The sequence below is a fragment of the Epinephelus lanceolatus genome, chromosome 21 (assembly GCF_041903045.1).
Source record: "Epinephelus lanceolatus isolate andai-2023 chromosome 21, ASM4190304v1, whole genome shotgun sequence".
Lineage (NCBI taxonomy): Eukaryota > Metazoa > Chordata > Actinopteri > Perciformes > Serranidae > Epinephelus > Epinephelus lanceolatus.
The window spans coordinates 32,455,139-32,476,424 of NC_135754.1; the positions used below are offsets into that span (position 1 = coordinate 32,455,139).

General features: G+C 38.4%; 2 protein-coding genes across 3 annotated transcripts; both read right to left on the bottom strand.

Annotated features, from left to right (window-relative positions):
* Nucleotides 1-1,889: 1,889 nt before the first annotated feature.
* LOC117246753 (uncharacterized) lies at nt 1,890-9,588 on the bottom strand. Of its 2 annotated transcripts, XM_033610700.2 has the most exons (3): nt 8,246-9,588; nt 5,804-5,995; nt 1,890-5,547 (listed from the first exon to the last, which is right to left on the bottom strand). In XM_033610700.2, the coding sequence occupies exons 1-3, from the start codon at nt 8,352-8,354 to the stop codon at nt 3,962-3,964; spliced, it is 1,887 nt and encodes a 628-aa protein (XP_033466591.2). In that variant the 5' UTR covers nt 8,355-9,588; the 3' UTR covers nt 1,890-3,961. The 2 variants fall into 2 exon arrangements, with proteins under 2 accessions (XP_033466591.2, XP_078019561.1); XM_078163435.1 differs by lacking the exon at nt 8,246-9,588 and having other exon boundaries at nt 1,890-5,543; nt 5,804-5,938.
* Nucleotides 9,589-15,284: 5,696 nt separating this feature from the next.
* On the bottom strand, nt 15,285-19,710 carry g6pc1a.2 (glucose-6-phosphatase catalytic subunit 1a, tandem duplicate 2). The gene is made up of 5 exons (XM_033612195.2): nt 19,390-19,710; nt 19,186-19,295; nt 17,100-17,220; nt 16,728-16,843; nt 15,285-16,212 (listed from the first exon to the last, which is right to left on the bottom strand). Exons 1-5 carry the CDS (start codon nt 19,617-19,619, stop codon nt 15,710-15,712), a joined length of 1,080 nt encoding a protein of 359 aa, XP_033468086.2. The 5' UTR covers nt 19,620-19,710; the 3' UTR covers nt 15,285-15,709.
* Between the last annotated feature and the right edge of the window lie 1,576 nt (nt 19,711-21,286).

Consider the following 21,286-nt stretch of genomic DNA (forward strand, 5'->3'; position numbering starts at 1 on the left):
ATTTCAAGTGCCATACTATACTATGACGTTTTTAGGATATTTTGAGCGCCATACTATACTATGACGTTTTTAGGACATTTCGAGTGCCATACTATAGTATGACGTTTTTATGCCAATTCGAGCGCCATACTATACTATGGCGTTTTTAGGACATTTCAAGCGCTATACTATACTATGACATTTTTATGACATTTTGAGTGCCATACTATATTATGACGTTTTTATGACATTTCGAGCGCCATACTATACTATGACGTTTTTATGCCAATTCGAGCGCCATCCTATACTATGACGTTTTTATGCCAATTCAAGTGCCATCCTATACTATGACGTTTTTATGACATTTCGAGCGCCATACTATACTATGATGTTTTTATGCCAATTCGAGCGTCATACTATGGTATGACGTTTTTATGACATTTCGAGTGCCATCCTATACTATGACGTTTTTAGGATATTTTGAGTGCCATACTATACCATGACGTTTTTAGGACATTTCGAGCGCCATACTATACTATGACGTTTTTATGCCAATTCAAGTACTATGATGTTTTTAGGACATTTCAAGTGCTATAACATACTATGACGTTTTTATGACATTTCGAGCGCCATACTATACTATGACATTTTTACACCAATTCGAGTGCCATACTATACCATCACGTTTTTATGACATTTGAAGTGCCATACTATACTATGATGTTTTTAGGACATTTCGAGCACCATACTATACTATGACGTTTTTATGGACATTTTGAGTGCCATACTATACTATGACGTTTTTATGGACATTTTGAGTGCCATACTATACGATGACATTTTCATGACATTTTGAGTGCCATACTATACTATGACGTTTTTATGACATTTTGAGTGCCATACTACACTATGACGTTTTTAGGACATTTTGAGTGCCATACTATACTATGACATTTTCATGACATTTTGAGTGCCATACTACACTATGACGTTTTTAGGACATTTTGAGTGCCATACTATACTATGACATTTTTATGACATTTCGAGTGCCATACTATACTATGATGTTTTTATGCCAATTCGAGCGCCATACTATACTATGACATTTTTAGGACATTTCGCGTGCCATACTATAGAATGACATTTTCATGACATTTTGAGTGCCATACTATACTATGACATTTTCATGACATTTTGAGTGCCATACTATACTATGACATTTTCATGACATTTTGAGTGCCATACTATACTATGACGTTTTTAGGACATTTCGAGTGCCATACTATACTATGACATTTTCATGACATTTCGAGTGACATACTATACTATGACATTTTTAGGACATTTCGAGTGCCATACTATACTATGACATTTTCATGACATTTTGAGTGACATACTATACTATGACATTTTTAGGACATTTTGAGTGCCATACTATACTATGTTGTTTTTAGGACATTTTTAGTGACATACTATAGTATGATATTTATTTTCACATTATATGATATACTATACAACGACTCTTTTTATGATATTTTTGTGGCAGATTATACTATGACATTCTCAATGACATTGAGATGGGGATACAATTCTATGTCCTTTTTCATTATCTTTATTGTGGCATAGTATACTACGACTGTTTTGATGAATGCAGTTGTGGCATTTTGTTTGGACTTTTTTATGATATACTATACCAGGTCTTCTTAAGACAGAATATTAATGTTTAAGTCATAGTGCTGATTTTCAAACAAAGGTTACAAATTGCGTCACAGTTCAGGATAAAAATCAAAAGATCATAAGCAGGGAAATAATGGCTAAAATGTCCATAAATATAATCATTTTTTTTTATTATATTACAATTTTATTGTTTTTAAAGATAACAAGGCATTGGCCTGAGGCTGCTTCTTCAAAACAATGTTCGCAATAATCAGTCAAGAACAAAATGTGAGATTTCCTGCATTTATTGATGATTTAAAACAGGATAGCACCATTTTATGAGACTTTGAAAAAGAAATTGTGAATTTTAAAAAGCAGTTTCATATAAACTTTAAATAAAGAGAAACAATTAAAACATTGGCTTGAAACAAAACATTTTGTAAAATCTCTCCATTAAGACAAACTATTTAAAAAAAAAAAAAAAAAAAAAAAAAAAAACAACTAATCTTGGCGAATATAATAATTTTAGTCGGTGATCAGACTAAGAAACAGGCATGGGTTTTGTCTATCAAAAACATAAAACAGGCATATGTTTTATATGATCTACAGCACATATCATTAAATGCTACATTTTTGTAGAAAAATCCCAGCCTGATATACTCAAATATTGTTAAAGCTTTTAATATTTCTTTGTGTTTATTTGTGTCATTTTGGTCTAAATATCAATAACATGGTGTCAAGTCCAGACTTACATCACAGGAGTTTAAAAACAAACAAACAAACAAAAATCGATAGATAACAGGCAGCTGCAGAAATAAGAGAGGTGACAGTGTTCTCAATAGATTCCCTTAAAAAGGAGTTCCCTTTATCTTTCTTTAATTAAATTTGGACTTAGTTGGCACATCTTTTTGCAAACTACACAATTAAATCTAACACTTGCAAGGTCAGAATTATCCCACCTTATAATGTTTTAGATCTGCATCAAATTGTGGATATTGTGTCCTTTTTTTACTTTCAAATTTGGCAATATAATTGCTTTTTGAATGTCACTATACAAATTATAATAAATAATTTTGGAATTTTCTGCATACAAAGATTCAGAAAATCAGTTTACTTGTACAAATGTTCATCCTCAACAATGCAAAAAAACGAAGACTCTTTTTTTGTTTGATGCCCAAATTGTACAATGACAAACATTTAAAACACATCAAGCTTCAAAAAAGTATCTCAACTACCTGTTTTTAATGAACCAAGTTCTACAAAAAAGCTGCATTAAAAATGCCACAAGTACCAAAAAATTCTGATTTAATAAGATCTTTTAGGGTTCACTGAGTGTGCCAAAAATCTTAAAAAGGCAACTTGCTCTGGTTGTGTGAGTCAGCACAGTATTGACTGTAACAGTACAAAGATTTATTTTTTCTTAATTTTTATAAGTGATAATGTTTCTAAACCTTTTTTTTTTTTTTTTTTTTTACAGAAAACATGCAACACCATATGAATATAACAAGTAAAAATACATGTCAAACCAACATGTCAAGATTTTTCCTTTTGAGGCGTAAAATGTTATAAAGTGCCACTTAAAGAAATAGTTTCACATTCAGGAAAATATCTGCTTTCTTTCCTAAAAGTAGATTTCAAGGTATTCTTCAACTTTAGACAGCTGCTTTCAGTCTTCATGCTAAGATAGGTTAACCACGTCCTAAATCCAGCTCCATATTTAATACACACACAACATTAGATCAACAATTATTTCTGTCATCGATTGATCTGCTAATTATTTTCTTAATAAAATGGCTGTTTGCTTTATAAAATGTATATTTATGCTGACAACTTTGTTCAACCTGGAAAGAGCCTTAATGAGATCATAAATCTCTAAGTGTCCAGAATTTGTCCTCAACAATACAGTTTTGAATGTTAAAGGGACATTTCACCCCAAAAATTCTGGGACCGGTTGCACAAAACACCTTACGTTTTCTCCTTAAGTATCACCCTTAAGGCTGTAAATGCTGAGATGCTGAAGTTGTCCATTTCGCCCAGTCCTATGTGACGAATGTCAACAACAAAAAAAGACGCGAAATGCCAATTTCCTGAAGCCCAGTCTGATCGGGTCTGATCAACAGTCCATAATCCCACAAATCATCAATTGACTTTTAGATAAGACAGAAAAACAGCAACAGTAAATTGGGCAGGGTTTGGCGTTTGCTTGAAAAATGACAAACAATTGGTCATAAATTTTCTGTCAATAAATTATTTGCCTGATCCTTCTCTTGGAAAGAAAGCAAATCAGCGTACAGCCTAAAATGTTGAACTATTCCTTTAACAGGCATTAAAGACTCGTCAGCTGTGTGGACTCGACCTCGTGAGTCTGAACGTGTCTGTTCAGGTCCTCCCTCCTCACGAATCCTGTCCCGCACACGCTGCAGCTGTGCGTCCGCTCCCCCTCATGGACGCCCATGTGTTTCGTCAGCGAGCCGCTCGCCGTGAAGCTTTTCCCGCAAACGTTGCACAGATACGGCTTCTCCCCCGTGTGCGACCTCATGTGGATCTTCAGCGCTCCGCTCTTGTAGAACTTCTTGTCGCACACGCTGCAGCGGTGCGTGGACTCCCCCGTGTGGATCATCATGTGTGTCTTCAGAGTGCTCCGCTGCCTGAAGCCTTTCCCGCAGACGCTGCAGAGAAACGGCTTCTCGCCCGTGTGGATCCTCATGTGAGCGGTCATGTATTCTTTGAAGCCGAAGCTCTGGCCGCACACGCTGCAGACATATGGCCGCTCCCCCGTGTGAACCCTCATGTGACCCATCAGGTTTCCGTTCTGGGCGAAGGCCTTGCCGCAGACGGTGCAGATATACGGCTTCTCTCCTGTGTGCGTCCTCATGTGCATCTCCAGCTGTTTGTGGGCCTCGAAGTGTTTGCCGCAGACCTCGCAGTCGTTCGTCCGGATGTACGTTTGCAGGTGAAGCCTCAAGCTGTCCTCAGACTCAAAACGTTTCCCGCACACGCCACAAAGATCTGTATCCCGCTCGTCCTCTAACACGTGCTTCAGAAACGAGGCTCTGTAGCAGAAAGACTTGGCGCAGACTTTACAGCGGTATTTCAGATTCGATAAATCTTTGTTGTCATTATTTTTAGGTCCTTTAGGTTTGTTTGATCCTTTTGATTTTGACTTTGGTCCGCCTTTGCTCTCCTCTTTCTCGCTGTCTCCATCGTCACTGTCACTTCCCTCGCTGTCCCTCCACTCATCACTGTCCACTTTACTCTCAGCGTCAGAGCCCTCAGCCTCCGACTGTTTGTCCTCCGTCTGGTCCCTGCAGCTGTTTTCTTCATTGTGGGTTTGTAAATGCGCCGCCAAGCTCTCGTTGGAGCCCAGGTGTTTCCCGCAGGCTCCGCACAGATCTGAGCTTTGTTCATGAGTGAGCACGTGTTTCAGAAAAGATCGTTTGTACCGGAAAAACTTCCCGCACACTCTGCAGCAGCTCTGCCCCGCCGTCAGGCTTCTGTTTGTTGCAGGAATTTTCTTGTCCTGCTTTTTTATTTTCCTCCCTGCGACACTTTTTGGGAAAGACCTTCCACACATTCTGCAACACTCCTCCCTCTGACTCTGAAATGTTTTTCTTTTGTTTGATTTCAGATGTTCATCGTCACTGTCATCATCTTCACTCGCAGCTTCTGAATTGTTTGATGAGAGACTGTGGTCTCTAGGTGGCAGCGTTTCCGTCACAGTGGAGGTGCCCCTCTCTGCTCTTTGTGTCTGGTGAAGATGTGAGGCCTTACCGTGGATCAACTCACAGTCCGTCTCTGTGGACGCGTCTTTGGTCTGCGGCAGGTTTGACGTTTTCTGGACCTGACCGCAGCTCCTGCTCTGCTCAGAGGAAACGTCCATTTCACATTCCGACCCAGAGAGTGTCCGTCTGTCTGAGGGGAAGATCGAAGAGACAAGTCAGCACGGAAGTGATGAAACTGCACCACGATATCTGACCATGTTTAATATACTGATAAATTTGGGAATTAAACTTAAAGAAGTTACTAAATGACGATGATACTTTCATCAATATCACTTTCACCTAATAATTTATTAAATGATGACAAATTAAATGACACCAGCAGCAAACTAAATCAATGACACCTGTAAAAGAAAAGAAAATCATTCTTGTCTCGATGTGTAACGCACCTGATCTGTGAACATTTGTCTCCGTCTTCAACATGACGTCCAGCAGTTGCCGTTGACGTTGGATCTCATCGTGGGAGCTGGACACTTCTGCCTCGTATTCTCGGATCATTCTCTCCAAGATCCTGAAGATCTCGTTGGCAACCGCCGACAGCCGCTTGTGAACAGCTGCCCTCTGCTGCTCAGCTGAAACATCTGGACGAAGATAGAGAGGAAAATATCAGACTTTCATGTTGTCTTATTCTGCTCCAAACAGCACAAGTCATTTACACTTTGTCCTGTCACTCAAAAACATTTTTAGTGTGGGTGCAGAAAGCATCTTTCACCCTGTTTTTTTATTAAAATAATAATGATATAAACAATACCATTTCCTGTCAACGTTTTCAAAGCAGTACATGTAACTGAGTTACTAAATAATGTTTCTAAAACGTTTGTTTCTTTGTGAGCAGTGGTGGAAGAACTACATCTCATCTTACTATATAATGATGAAAACTGTCTGTGTGTGTGTGTTCCACGTTTCTCTCCTCACTGACTTGGTCAATCCATGTGAAATTTGGCACAGTGGTAGAGGGTCATGGGAGGATGCCAATGAAGCAATATTACATCAATTGGCCAAAGGGGGGCGCTATAGCAACAGATTGAAATTGCAAAGTTTGAATGGGCATATCTCATGCCCCGTATGTTGTAGAGACATGAAACTTTGCACAGAGATGCCTCTCCTCATGAGGAACACATTTGCCTCAAGAACCCATAACTTCCGCTTATATAGATTTTCCGCCATTTTGAATTTTTTGAAAAACACTTCAAATGGATCTCTTCCTAGGAAGTTTGAGCGATCTGCATGAAACTGGGTGAACATAATCTAGGGACCAATATCTAAAGTTCCCTCTTGGCAAAAGTTGGAAAACTTACTAAAACTGAGCTTCTATAAGGCAATGAATATTGCGGAGGGCGTGGCTCATCACATAAAGGTGTATAACATCTCAAGGGTTTCACCCATCACCACGCAACTTTGTAGGAATATGACCACACATAATCTGAGGGGACCCCTCCATTATTGACCCCATCAAACAAAATGGGGGCGCTAGAGAGCTCATTTCTTATCTAGGCCTAACCGCCATATGGATTTTTACTAAACTTGGTAGATATGTAGAACAGGACGCCTCAAGGTGACTGGAGAAATTTAACTCTAATTGGCAACTGGGTGGCGCTATAACAACAGAAAAATGCTTCAAAATGGCTAAAATGCGACCGATCGCTGTGGCTCCCCCTGTGGACCAATGTTGTTGGTTTTATTTCTAATTTTTGGTATGACTAAGTCATGGTATGGTATGCTGTACATAATGGGTATGGACTAGTTTTACTTTAAATAAAAGTAGCAATTAAAATACTCTGTTACAGGTTAAAGTCCAGCATTCAAAATGTAGTAGAGTAGAAGTTTGAAGTAGCATAAAATAGAAATAATAAAGTATGAGTACCCAGTGGCAGTAACTGTCATGTAGTGTACTGACTACAATTTTCATGCACTTGTACATTACTTGGGTATTTCTATATTATGCTACCTTATATTTCTGCTGACTCCACCACATGTCAGAGGGAAATACTGTACTTTTTAACTTCACTACGTTTATTTCCCACAGATTAAGATTCATGATACAAAATATAAATATCGCAGTATCACAGAATTAAAACATTTACATATTACTATCATCAGTCAGAATGAGCCTAAAAGGAATGAAAACAAGCGGGTTATTTTTTGTTAAACAAATGTTTTATTTCTATATTTGAAAGTTGAACCATTTTTTAATGTTCGTATGTAAAAAAAAAAAAGTCTCCCTTTTTCCCCAATATCACAGATAAGCAAATGTATGTGGTACAATAACCGTCAATTTAAGTATCATGGTATACCTTGCACCGTTGCAACCCTAATGATGTTTTATTATGGATTATTTTATAAAATACTTTATTGATCCTTTGGTAAAATTCACAAGTTACCCAGCTTGAAGTAAGTAAAATAAACTCCACCATTATCAGCTGCAACATTAAAGTGATGAACACATTAATGCATCAATAATTATGATCCAATTATCTGTTATATCTGAAATAAGTCATTCTGCATTATGAGTGCTTCACTTTATATATTTTCAGTGCATTTTGAGGTTAAAACTTTTCTGTTTTTGCCTAAGTAATATTTTAAAGGCACAGATTTTACTTGTAACAGAGTATTTTTACACTGTGGTACTTTTACTTCAGTAAAGTATCTGAGTACTTCTCCCACCACAGAGTAACAGATGATGTCTCTGTCTCTGGGAGCAGATAACAACCTGTCTGTCCTCTGAATAATACACTTTTATATTAACTGTGTAAAACCAGGCTGTGTTGACTCCTCTGATGAGCGCAGGCAGTGTTGTGTTGTCTGATTAAAGCAGGTGTGTTCAACCAGACCTGATGTTTGCAGCAGCTTCTCCTCCTCCACACAGCGGAGTATCTCCTCCTCCGCAGCAGCCAGGCTCTCCTCCACGCGCCTCCGCACCTCCTCAAGGTCACACATCATGGACTCGGTCTGAATTCAGCCTGTCACCGTGTCACAACCTCAACACACACATTTTTATAAACCTTTAACAAGCTACAACTAAAAACACTCAGCGAGCTGTACAGCTTCCGGGGACGTCTTCTTCGGCACCGTATAAATGTTTCTGTTGGTGGTCAAACACCGCCACCCTCTGGTCACACACGGTACTACAACCTGGTATATCATGGGGGAAACAAAGGGGGCGGTGGAAGGAGATACTTTATTTAAGTAAAAATACACAATGGAGGAATGTAACTAGGTCTCAAGTACTGTATTTAGGTACAGTTTTCAGATACTTGTTCTTTACTTGAGTATTTCATTGTATGCTTTTTTTATTACTCATATTTTGGTCTACATTTTGTAGGCAAATATTGTAGCTGTTTTTGTTTTACTCTGCGTAACTACATTTATTTGAGAACTTAAGTTGCTTTGCAGATATAATTAATTAGCAGATAAATTATGATACTATGATTTGGATTAAAATAAGACTTTAGATAATCCTTCATTACATCCCACAGCAGAGATGTTCGCAACATTACAGCAGCAGAGGGATAGTGAAAACAGGAAGCATCAGTAGAAAGAAAAAAATAGAAATAAATCAACCAAAATAAACAAAATACCCAAAGCATATGTCAGTAAAAAAAGACAAACACAAGTCGGTGTGATAAGTATATTGTACGACACAAAGAGCAATATAAAAGAAGCAAAATTTAACTAAGAGACATACTGAAAGATCCTCTTTTACCAGCTGCAAATTTTAGGTATAAGTCACTTTGGAGATTTTTGGAGAAATTAGCCCCTCCTTAGGGACTGTTTGTTATTTATGAGGGGAGAGGGGGTGGTTAAAAAGGCGGAGGTATGTCAAATAATTTATTAAGGACTGGGAAGGGGCTTATTATCATTATTATTATTATTATTATTATTATTATTATTGTCATTATTTTCTTTTTGGTTTAGGGGAGGGGCATACAACTTTAAATGGTGGCATTTTGTATTTATTCTAATGCACATTTGAACCCGTTTCGAAGGCATGTTTTCTTTAAAATTACACCATTTTTCACAGCCAGAAACTGCAAAAACAGAACTCATCACTGGATTTTCAAATTTCTGACAGTCTTTGGACACATCATGCATGACGGAAAAAAATGACCTAAGCTTGAAATATTCGCATTTCATCAAAATCACTTCATTCTATGTCTCATTTAAAAGTATGCTAAAATAAGCCATTGGCACAAACTACCCAGGCTTTTTTCAACTCCATGATTTCGTATTTTAACTTTTAACTTTCAAACATTAAAGGGTAAGTTTTAAAACTCTAATTTCCAATTAATAGTGGAGGGAGGTTTGTGCATTTTCATTCGTTGCAGTCAATCAGCGAGGCTCAAGGAAAAATATTTGCAGCTTCGGGGACGGTCAAAGTAAAAAATAAATAAATTTAAAAAAAGGAGTCACTCCTCTGCCACCTCTCTCCTCTGATAAATAAAATACAGTCCCTTAACAGCTGCAATATTAAGGTGATAAACAAATTAATACAACTTGAAATATAATTCAATAACATAATATATATTATTCTGAAATGGGCCTCCTGCATAAAGAATACTATTACTTTTAATACTAAATATATTATGATGCCAGAACTTTTGTAGGCTACATTTATTCCAGTAAAATATCTAATGCAGGACTTTTACTTGTAAAGTAGTATTTCTACACTGTGGTGCTGCTGCGCGTCTGAAATAAGTACAATATTTCTTCCACCACTGCAGGTACCTCAAACATTATATAGTACAGTTGTTGAGAAAAAGTTAGTACTCTGCTGTCTTTGCTTTCAGGAGCAGAAGATACAAACCTGATTACTGCTGTTAAATAAATGCTTTTACTTCTAGTACTTTTACTCTGCAGTCCATCCTTGATTGGTTCATTGTTGTATTTTCTTGCAGTATGTATTCAGTGTACATTTGTCCCTGGTTGCTGTTAAAGCAGGCTGAGTTTTCTTGTCATAAGTTGTGTTATAGAATAAAACATGGCCTCAGCTCGTCTTGATAACTGCCTTCCTTCAATATGATCACAGAGCAGAGCTGCACAGTCTTTTGGGAGAGTAATTTAATACCTTATTACACCCAGAAAATTTTAAACATTGTAATCTACTACATGTGAAACTAACAGGTGAAAAGGTCGAGCTCTGGAAACAAGTAAAGGCTCAGCCACCTACATGCAGGTCAAATAAACCAGTGAACTGTGGGTTGGGCCTTATTATAAACTGTTCTGGTAGTTTGTAAAGAAGTTCACTGACATCATAGTCAGGTATTAATGCCAACGTGTGGTGAGAGTCACATGTCTGGGTTTCACCTCTGCAGTCTGTGTACACACTCACGACGCTGCAGCATCAGCACTTTAACTGAACTGTAAACAGAGAGTGTTTAATTCATTTCTTTGTATAATATGATGTTAATTCAACGACAGAAGAGACTTGATGATCACTAAAGTAGGTGGGGGAAAAATTGATGTTTTTATTGATGTAACTGATGTATATCGTGCATCCCTAGTTTGTTTAAAGCTGTCTTGTATTCTTAAGATCCCTTTTGTTCAACTACAAACAGCCTTGAAATCGTCATTGTCAAACCCACCAGACTCCATTTGAATAAACAGTCATTTTAATATCAACAGACACACTTCATTCAAAGATGACAGAAACAAAATAAAACTCACAACAACCATCTTGGTTTGTCTTGTCACTGTTCCAACAATCACCAAGTTTAGTTTGATTGAAATAAACCCTTTAATTCACCCGGTTAGATGTGAAGATATGCTGCCTCTATACACGCTACAATTACTGCTTTTTTAAATGGAGTCTGGTTGGTTTGGCGATGGAGCTTTCAGGGCTGTTTCTGGTTGAATAAAAAGGATCAGTAACACTTTACTTGAAGGTATTGACATAAGGGAGACATGACACTGTCATAACTATGACATGACACGGTCATGAACCTGTCATAAACATTATGCACGTCATAAATGTTTATGACTACTGTCATTAAGTGTTTTTAAGGGTTTTTGTAATGACAAGTTGACATTGTTTGGGTTGTCTTGATTATGACAACTTGACATTAATCAAAGTGACATTACCAGAAGTTGCCTTTGTCATGACAAGTTGACATTGTCTGGGTTGTCTTGATTATGACAACTTGACATTAATCAAAGTGACATTACCGGAAATTGTCTTTGTAATGACAAGTTGACATTGTCTGGGTTGTCTTGATTATGACAACTTGACATTAATCAAAGTGACATTACCAGAAATTGTTTTAGTAATGACAAGTTGACATTGTCTGGGTTGTCTTGATTATGAACTGATTATGACAACTTGACATTAATCAAAGTGGCATTACCGGAAATTGTCTTTGTAATGACAAGTTGACATTGTCTGGGTTGTCATGATTATGACAACTTGACATTAAACAAAGTGACATTATCAGAAGTTGTCTTTGTAATGACAAGTTGACATTGTCTGGGTTGTCTTGATTATGACAACTTGACATTAATCAAAGTGACATTACCAGAAATTGTTTTAGTAATGACAAGTTGACATTGTCTGGGTTGTCTTGATTATGACAACTTGACATTAATCAAAGTGACATTACCAGAAGTTGTTTTAGTAATGACAAGTTGACATTGTCTGGGTTGTCTTGATTATGAACTGATTATGACAACTTGACATTAATCAAAGTGACATTACCGGAAATTGTCTTTGTAATGACAAGTTGACATTGTCTGGGTTGTCTTGATTATGACAACTTGACATTAAACAAAGTGACATTATCAGAAGTTGTCTTAGTAATGACAAGTTGACATTGTCTGGGTTGTCTTGATTATGACAACTTGACATTAATCAAAGTGACATTACCAGAAATTGTCTTTGTCATGACAAGATGACATTGTCTGGGTTGTCTTGATTATGACAACTTGACATTAATCAAAGTGACATTACCAGAAATTGTCTTTGTAATGACAAGCTGACATTGTCTGGGTTGTCTTGATTATGACAACTTGACATTAATCAAAGTGACATTACCAGAAATTGTCTTTGTAATGACAAGCTGACATTGTCTGGGTTGTCTTGATTATGACAACTTGACATTAATCAAAGTGACATTACCAGAAATTGTCTTTGTAATGACAAGTTGACATTGTCTGGGTTGTCTTGATTATGACAACTTGACATTAATCAAAGTGACATTACCAGAAGTTGTCTTTGTCATTATAAGGACATCCCAAACAAATTTAATGTCAACTTGTCATGACAAAGACAACTTCTGGTAATGTCACTTTAATTAATGTCAAGTTGTCATAATCAAGACAACCCAAACAATGTCAACTTGTCATTACAAAAATTGAATGACACTTAATGACAGCAGTCATAAACGTTTATGACATGTACATAATGTTTATGACAGGTTCATGACAGTGTCATGTCATAGTTATGACAGTGTCATGTCACTCTTATGTCGATACCTTCAAGTAGAGTGTTGCCAAAGGATCTTACTCTCTAACATAAAGGTCTACCTGTGCGGGGATCTTTCCATAATGTTGTCAGACACAGAAAAACAGTCTGAGCCTGTCAGTGTCAAAAACAAGACAACATGTCTGACTCAGTACTCAATATGTCGTTCCCATCAGTCACTTGGACACAAGAACATTTAAAAACAGGACCCAGGCTGAAAAATACTGAACTCACTCTGAGGTTAAGTCTCGACCCAGTTCTTGTGACACAACACTGAGCAACAGTGACACACTTTTTTGTTCCCAAAATCAGTGTCGATCAAAACAGACAAATATTGAATGTTCAGACAGTTGATGACGTGTGGACCTGTGTCATCGCAGCATGTGAGGTCAAAGGTCAGGGCTTTGGTGCTGAGTTAATGATTCATATCTCGATCTGACTCTGGGAGAATTATATTTTTCTCTTTATGGACGTGAACATGTGAATTTCTGGAATAAACGTGCTTCACTTGCTGACTGGTAGAAAAATGCGTCACTAAGTAAGAAAGGTAAGATACTAAGATAATCAATGTACGTGCAGGTGCCATCTCAGTAAACAGTGTGAGGTCTAAGGACTGCTGAGGTTAGCGTGTTTTTGGTCAAATATTTAGTTTATCCAGTGTTTATTTTTACAGGCAGTGGTGGAAAGTAACTAAGTATATTTACTTAAGTTTGATGTATTTCCATTTTCTGCTACTTTAAATTTATACTCCACATTTTAGATGGAAACACTGGATTTTTTACTCCACTATATTCATTTGACAGCTTCAGTTGCTTTACAGATTCAGGTTAATAATACAAAATATAATCAGGATATGATGTGTTATTATCACAGGGGGGTTATGAGACAGTTGGCCCCTGGGCACAGATACAAAAGGCCCCACGACGTCCCCTTCACAGGAGCAAGACACAGACTTTGTGCTCTTTTTGTGCTCTATTTGTGGTTGGTAATTTGAGTGTCATTTTGCAGGTGAAGGCCAGAAGGGGCCCCTGGGCCTGTGCTGGGTGGACCCGTTCTGCAATCCATCCATGATTATTATGGTTTAAGATGAGATATGCGGGGAAATCCTAAAACTGACAAGCAGTAAGAAATGCACTATAGAGTGGGGATACATTTTGTGGCAGGTTGAAAATACAGTCTGAAAGAAGAATGTGTGTCCCCAAAAAAAGTTTGCAAGGAAAGAAGAAACTTCTCCATAATCACAAAGGTTATTAAGGCCGGTTTAAATTTGTGCGACAACTCTGTGCAAAGCGTACTGCAGGTAGTTTGATGTGCACCTACTTTGAAACGTTACCACATGACATGTAGGCTGAAACCATTTCCCTTTTTATTTATTTTAATTTCACAGATAAGAAACAATAAAGGTAAGGGCTATTTTCACCCTGGTGCAAATATCAACACATTGCTATTTGTACCAGGGTACAATTAGAAGCAGATGCTATTTGTACCCTGGCGTATAGCAGTGTATGCTATCTTTGAGTGGATTTATGGTTGTGTGCAGACCCTACGCACGTGGCCTATGCCGTTGTGAGCATTTTTACTTAGGTGGTGTGTCTGTGTCACTCTGCAGTTACACCTCCAAAACACTAGTCAGCGGTAGAGGTTTCTGTGAAATCCTGTAAAGTTTAGTTGATTCAAAACACACATTAAACTCACATTAAACATGGCTTAATAGAGACAGTTTCAAACACAAGAACACAAATCAGCTTCACTATAACTCGCAGCATTCACAGACAAACACTTGTCTTTATCTGGACACATTTTCCCCACAAATACAATATGCTAATGTTATTAGCACAAGCCTATGGCATTTTATATTGTATGAATTAGCCTAGCTGCTAGTGATCTCTCCCTCTTCTCATATGAAGCCAGGGACAACAGCAACATTTAACAAAGGTAACGTTACAAAATTCAGCTACATTACAACTCACAAGGTTCACCGACAAAACAACTGTCTTATACTAAACACGTTTTCCAAACAAATACAACATGCTAACGTTATTAGCACAAGCCTATGGCATTTTACATTGTATAAATTAGCCTAGTGACAAGCAGAGATTTCCTCTGCTCATATGAAGCCAGGTCAAGGGGGTAGATTTTGATAAATCACACACAAGACTTAAAATGCTGTTTTTGTGGAGGCTTTTCAGTGTAAAATGCCATATGCTTGTGCTAATAATGTTAGCATGTTGTATTTGTGGGGAAAATGTGTCCAGATAAAGACAAGTGTTTGTCTGTGAATGCTGCGAGTTATAGTGAAGCTGATTTGTGTACTTGTGTTTGAAATTGTCTCTGTTAAGCCATGTTTAATGTGTGTTTAATGTGTGTTTAATGTGTGATTGCATGATGCAGTAAAATATGAACAGAGACATTTAACACATTTTCAAGATATTTTTTATTAAAAATATTCAAAACAGTTTAAAAATACTTTCTATAACATTTAAAATACATTACTGATACAGCTGAAATATCATATGAAAGCTGGTGATGTCTTTAAAATGAGGTTTAACAGCAGCTGCAGCTCGTCTGTTCATCGTTTGTCCTCCAAGACTCTGAAACTACTGTAATGATCGTGTTTGTTAAATTCAGAATTGCTCTTTGTAAGTGCCGCTGCACATCGTGGATTGTGCTTTCACTTAGTGTCACGCAGAGTTCAGTGTCCAAATCACACCGTGAGTATTTCCCTTTGATCTTTTCCTGAGGATCAGTTGGACGTATGAATCAATAAGCACCTGAGGAAAGTTTATTTTAAAGTTCTGGAGGAGACTCCATTTCATCAGTCTGTATAATCTGAGGTCACTGCTCACACTGCCTTTTTGTTCTGCACGCTCAGAGCACTGTTCACACAGTACGGGATGATGCTGACAGTGACCAGAGGCACGGTGGCGCTCTTGCAGAAGGACAGCAGGTAGTAGAGGGCCACAGTGTGCGTGGGAGGCTTGAAGGAGTCAAACAGGTGGAGCAGGAACAGAGAGCTGATGACGCAGCCGACTTTGACCAGCGTGTTGCTGCTCTTCTTGGTCTCAGTATAGAGGGGCGAGTGCAGGCCCAGGCCCAGGCCGAAAAGGGTGCCCATGTTACGCAGGAGGCTGGCGAAGGGCGTGCTGTCCAGGTGGACCCACTCGGGCCTGTCGCACCACCTCTGGGCTTTCTCCAGGGTCCACAGCAGGTCCACACCCACAGCTTTGAGGAGGACGTAGAAGCCGACAGCGAAGGAGGTCAAGAAGAGAGTGGTGTAGAAGTATTTCTTCATGCTGACGTTGTAGATCCACTGAGTCCTGTTGAAGGCTTCGGCCACGATCATACCTGGAAATATCCAGTGAAATGTCCAGGTCAGTATGATGTGTTAACAGTGAACATAACAGCACACTCCATGGTACCTCCAGTCGCACACCAGAGTTGAAATAAAGCTCCTTTAATGTCACAAAATTTGACTGGATCATTCCTCTCATCTTCAAGAGCATATAAAAAATTTTTGAGATGTTTTCACCCGACAGGATTTTTTGCATAAATTTTCATTTTACGAAAACTTGTTAGACGACTTTATGATGCACAAAAAATCCCTAACAAATTATTTCAGTTTGGGGGTGCAACTGGGCTTGGGCATGGCACTTCAGCTCTATAGCGCCCCCAACCTTCTTTTTGCGTCTGAATGAATTATGACGCCCTTCCTGTCCTCAAAAACTCACAAATCCTGCAATTTTTCTCTTGTCTGTTTTTACGTTTTTTTGTCTATGCCCCAAAACAGAAGCAAGTTCTTCATATGTGAAAAACAACTTGGCAATAAACATGGTTTTATTCTTTTAATTCTTCGTACTGACCTGAAATGACACCAGCAACGACCTGATGGGGGAAGTGGGCGGCGATGAAGACCCTGGAGAGACACACGCACACCTGGACTCCGCAAAACAGCGTCCATAAGGCAGCCTTCAGATACCTGTAAAAACAAAAAAAGATAATTTTATTTCAAAGAAGGCAGCACAACAAATCAACCTTATATAACAATATAACAACACAGTTCTTCTCTGCTGGTCATGAGAACCTCAGCCGCCTGGACGTCAAAACAACTCGTGTATAATCTTCAGGAGTCAATGATCAACCACAGAGCACAGAGCAGATAGTGTGTCCGTGATGATAAGCTCAGGGTGGGAGAAAATGGAAAACAACTCAGACCACTAAGATTTGAGACTCACCAGTCCTTGTTGGTGGATTTCTTGTTCCCAAACTTCTTCTTGCTGGTCACGATGGCGAGGATGGAGGTCACCAGGGTGTAGTAGACACCTGCGGCGCCCATGGCGTGGCCTGAGGGGCTGCCTGGATGACACAGACACAGAGGGTGGATAATATCAGCAGCTGATTCACTCAAATAGAACAATGACTGTAATGTGGAACAGCCTATTTTAATGTTACCACGGTTACAGACAGAGGTGGAAAGTAACTGAGTACATTTACTTGAGTACTGTGCAAGATGGTGGCAGCTCAGCTCTCCCACAGAGACAGCAACTACAGACATGACTTATAAACAAATATTTAACATCTATTAATGAATGAATTAAAATTTACCTGTAAATGTGTAAATTGAATGTGTCCTTTTTATTTTATTTTATTTTTAAAGTCATACCTACAAAAGTTTTTATATACTGCTATAACTACTTTTATTAATTTATTTTATTTTATTCTTATTTTTTTTAAATACTTTATATTGTCATATAATTTCATGTATCTTACTCATTACGAAGCTCATGTACTGATGACATTTCCTCCTTTTTTTAAAGTGAGAAATTATGTAAATAGGTGTGTCACTCAGTGATACATATGATAATAAACTATTGATATGCAATGATAAAAATAAATAAATAACAACAACAGTTACGGTACAGGTTTGAATTTTAAAGTATGCTATCGTAATTTTGGTGTCATAGAAAAATATCTTTGATTCCATTTCATATCATATTTAAGGTTTTGTCTGCTATATTTCATGGCTCATAATATCCCAGTTTTCCTTCTTTCAGTATTTCAAAAATTAAGAATAAAAGAGAATAATAAAATCATTTAAAAAAGAAAAGAGAAAAAAATTAACAAAAAAAAAGTACCAACACACGCTCAAAAAAATAAAATAACATAAAATAAAAATGATTTAACTACGGAGGGAAGCCTTGCGAAATTTCGTTACCTGAGTTTCATGGCAAAGATCATTCATTTATTCATTGTATTTTACTTCAGTTTTCATATTTAATGGAGGGAATATTGTTCTATTTACATTTATCTGCTATAGTTACAAGGTACTTTTCAAATGATTTCAAGATTTTACATTTAAAAACATATAATAAGTTTATACAATGTGATATAAAACATCTTAAAAATATGTCATGTCTATATATCTACAATACGAATTGCTCTACCAAATGATTATTTCCCCTTTAAACCTCTAAAATGGCCCAAAGAGGTAAAATTATTATTAATATGTCGCAAAAAGTGCAGATTTAATTGTAAATAAATTGTTTTCACTTCTTTCCAAACGACCTAACTGTGTGTGAAGTAGTTAAAACTGTAACATATGATAATTTATCAGCTACAGAAGCTACTTAAAATACACTTTGTTGTTAATACTGATGTATACATTTGAATGCAGAACTTTTTCTTGTAATGGAGTGGTTTTACTTTGCGGTTTTGGCACTTTTATTTGTGGTTTGATTATTTCTTCCACCACTGATTAAAGACAAAACCTGTGCTTTACAAGCAGAGAAAAGCTGGTAACGGCCCTGAATCCCAAAAGCTTCAGGTTCACTGTGTGGTAACTGGTTTCACTAAATAACAACATTAACGGACAGCTTAAAGGCCTTAAGATGGGTCCTAATATATAACCAGATCCATTGGTGTAGATTTTAGGGGGGAGCCGGGGACACGTCCTTCTCACTATGTACAGAGGACTTAATTGAAGGGACATAATTAAAGATGTTTACACCCTAAATTGACACTTGAAAAGTCACCATAATGCAGGAAAGGTAGTGTGACATCCCAAAATTTTCTGGTGGAGGACCCCAAACCCCCCCAATGCATGTGTATCCCTGCCAATGTTGCAACAAAATCTACCCCCTTAACCAGATCTTGAGGCCCCGTGTGTCAAAACCTGCAGCCCACAAAGCTAAATTTACTTGTGTTTACTCAAACTGCCACAAAGCAAAGCTGCAGCTGTGTTCCAGGAGAGTCAGAGGAAAGGGTGGGTTAACAGGAGCCCTGCAGCAGAAACATGAATGTATGTATAGTGTGGTTTCTCACCTGGCCCAGTCTCACAGGTCATGGGGTACTGCTCAATGTGAGGACGGACTGTGTTTGCATAATAAGGCGTCTCATGGACCCACCAGTACGGCCGCTCCCCAAACAGAATCCTGAAGGAGACGAAAGAAACATGCACTCCGTTATAGTCAATAAAAAAAAACATTTAAAGGACATTTAAAGAGTTAAAGGATTTACTGGACTCACCATTTGAACACCAGGTTGAGCCAGTCTCCGATCACAGCCACCCAGATGAGCTTGATGCCCACTGAGGAGCGCAGGTGAAACCACAGCGGGAAGAAGATGAAGAAGGTGTTCCTGAGGTCAGCCGCCCAGGAGACCCAGAGAAACAAACCCTGGGCGTCCTGATAGTTGGTCTGCAGGTAGCGGGTGGTGCTCACCCCAAAACCCTGCAAGGTGTCCATTATAGCATTCATCTTTGCCTCAGAGGAGGGAGAGAAGGAGGGAGAGAAATCTCAGTCTGCTGCTGTGTGACAAAAAAACCCAGACTGTTGCTATCAGTCACTCAGCTGGTTGGTTTTATACCAGAGGGACCCACTACCCAAACGCATGCTCACACTGATCTTTGGACCTTGCACATGTGTAATAAAACACAGGGAGTCAGGAGAGTTTGGGAGGTTTGTCACACAAACAAGCTGAAAAGATACAAAAGACGTCAATTGTTATCTTTGTCGCTGAACTGCTGTACTGTACGGAGACAGAGAGAGGAAGTCAGTTGACCAATAACTGGATTTCACAATTATGACCTAAATGTAATCGATCACAAACAAACCAAGCAGTTTGCAGAAAAATGTGCTGTTAATCAGGGCTGTAGCCATGGAGTCAGCACAGGGGGGGGGCATTGGACGGGAGTCTGTGGGTCATCATAAGTCAAAGAAAAACTAATTTCCTATTATATAATTTATCATAAGCAAGTACATCTATACAGCATACTATACTAATACAGCGTGTATCTCGGCCAAAAAGTTGCACTTGAACACACCACAGCCAACTGGACCTATATTCTGCGCATGTGTGAGAGAAAATAATGGGGGGGGGAGGATTGGGTTAAATTTTAAAATCCCAACTTTCAGCATGAAAATCCATTATTTGAACCTGTAATGCATTTTTATCCTATCCATGACCCTTCAAGTGGACCCTTCAAAATGTCCACCTGTCATTTAGCCATTTGTTATTGTTGCTGGGATAAAAATGCATTACAGGGTCAAATAACGGATTTTCATGCTGAAAGTTGGGATTTTGAAATTTCACCCAGAATGACACCCCCCATGCAAAAAAATCACCTCCCTGTGACCTTTTAATTTGTCTGTAAGGGAGTTTTGAATTTTGGAAATGGACAAAAATGTCTAGGGGTAACAAAGGGGAAAGACCGCCAGGATCAATTGAAGACGCTAGCAAGCCAGTTTGCACATTAACAACTCAACCAGGTGCTATAAAGAACAACGCTGTGTGATAGTGCAACACATTCTCACTCCAACCTCGTCACATATTGACGTTTGGTCATGGACTTTCCACGTCCACATACGATGAGAGGTACCCTGGGTGTGTTGGTTGTTGACATTCTGGGACGCTGTGTAAAGTTCTGCCTGTTACATGCATTGTCTGTTTCAAAATACACTTCTGTTTTCACAGGAAATTTACTGTTTGCATATAGTCTCTTTCAAAATAAACGCACTATGTCGGTACAACACCGTGAATTGACTTTTCTTTCCTCCAACAACTAAAGCATATGCTAAGGTTTAGGAAAAGAGAACCGGGTTTGGCTTCAGAATCGTACAGGACACAAACGCCCCTCTCCTGGGTAAAAGTCGATGTTATTTGGATTCATCCACCACCCCTACTGCCTGGACCCAAACAGACTTTCACCGCCTTAACTTTAATTTTAGTCCCACCATGCTTCCCCCTTACACCACTGAGCACAGTTAAATTATAACGGTGTCCAGCTGCGTATCATGCCAACGTTGAAGGATGTTTTTTTTCATTAGTGTCTGACGCCACATGTCACTGCAAGCCCTGGATTTTGATGACTTTGGAGTGAGACCGGGCTCGCTAGCAAACACAAACAATTACAAAGTGTTCTTGC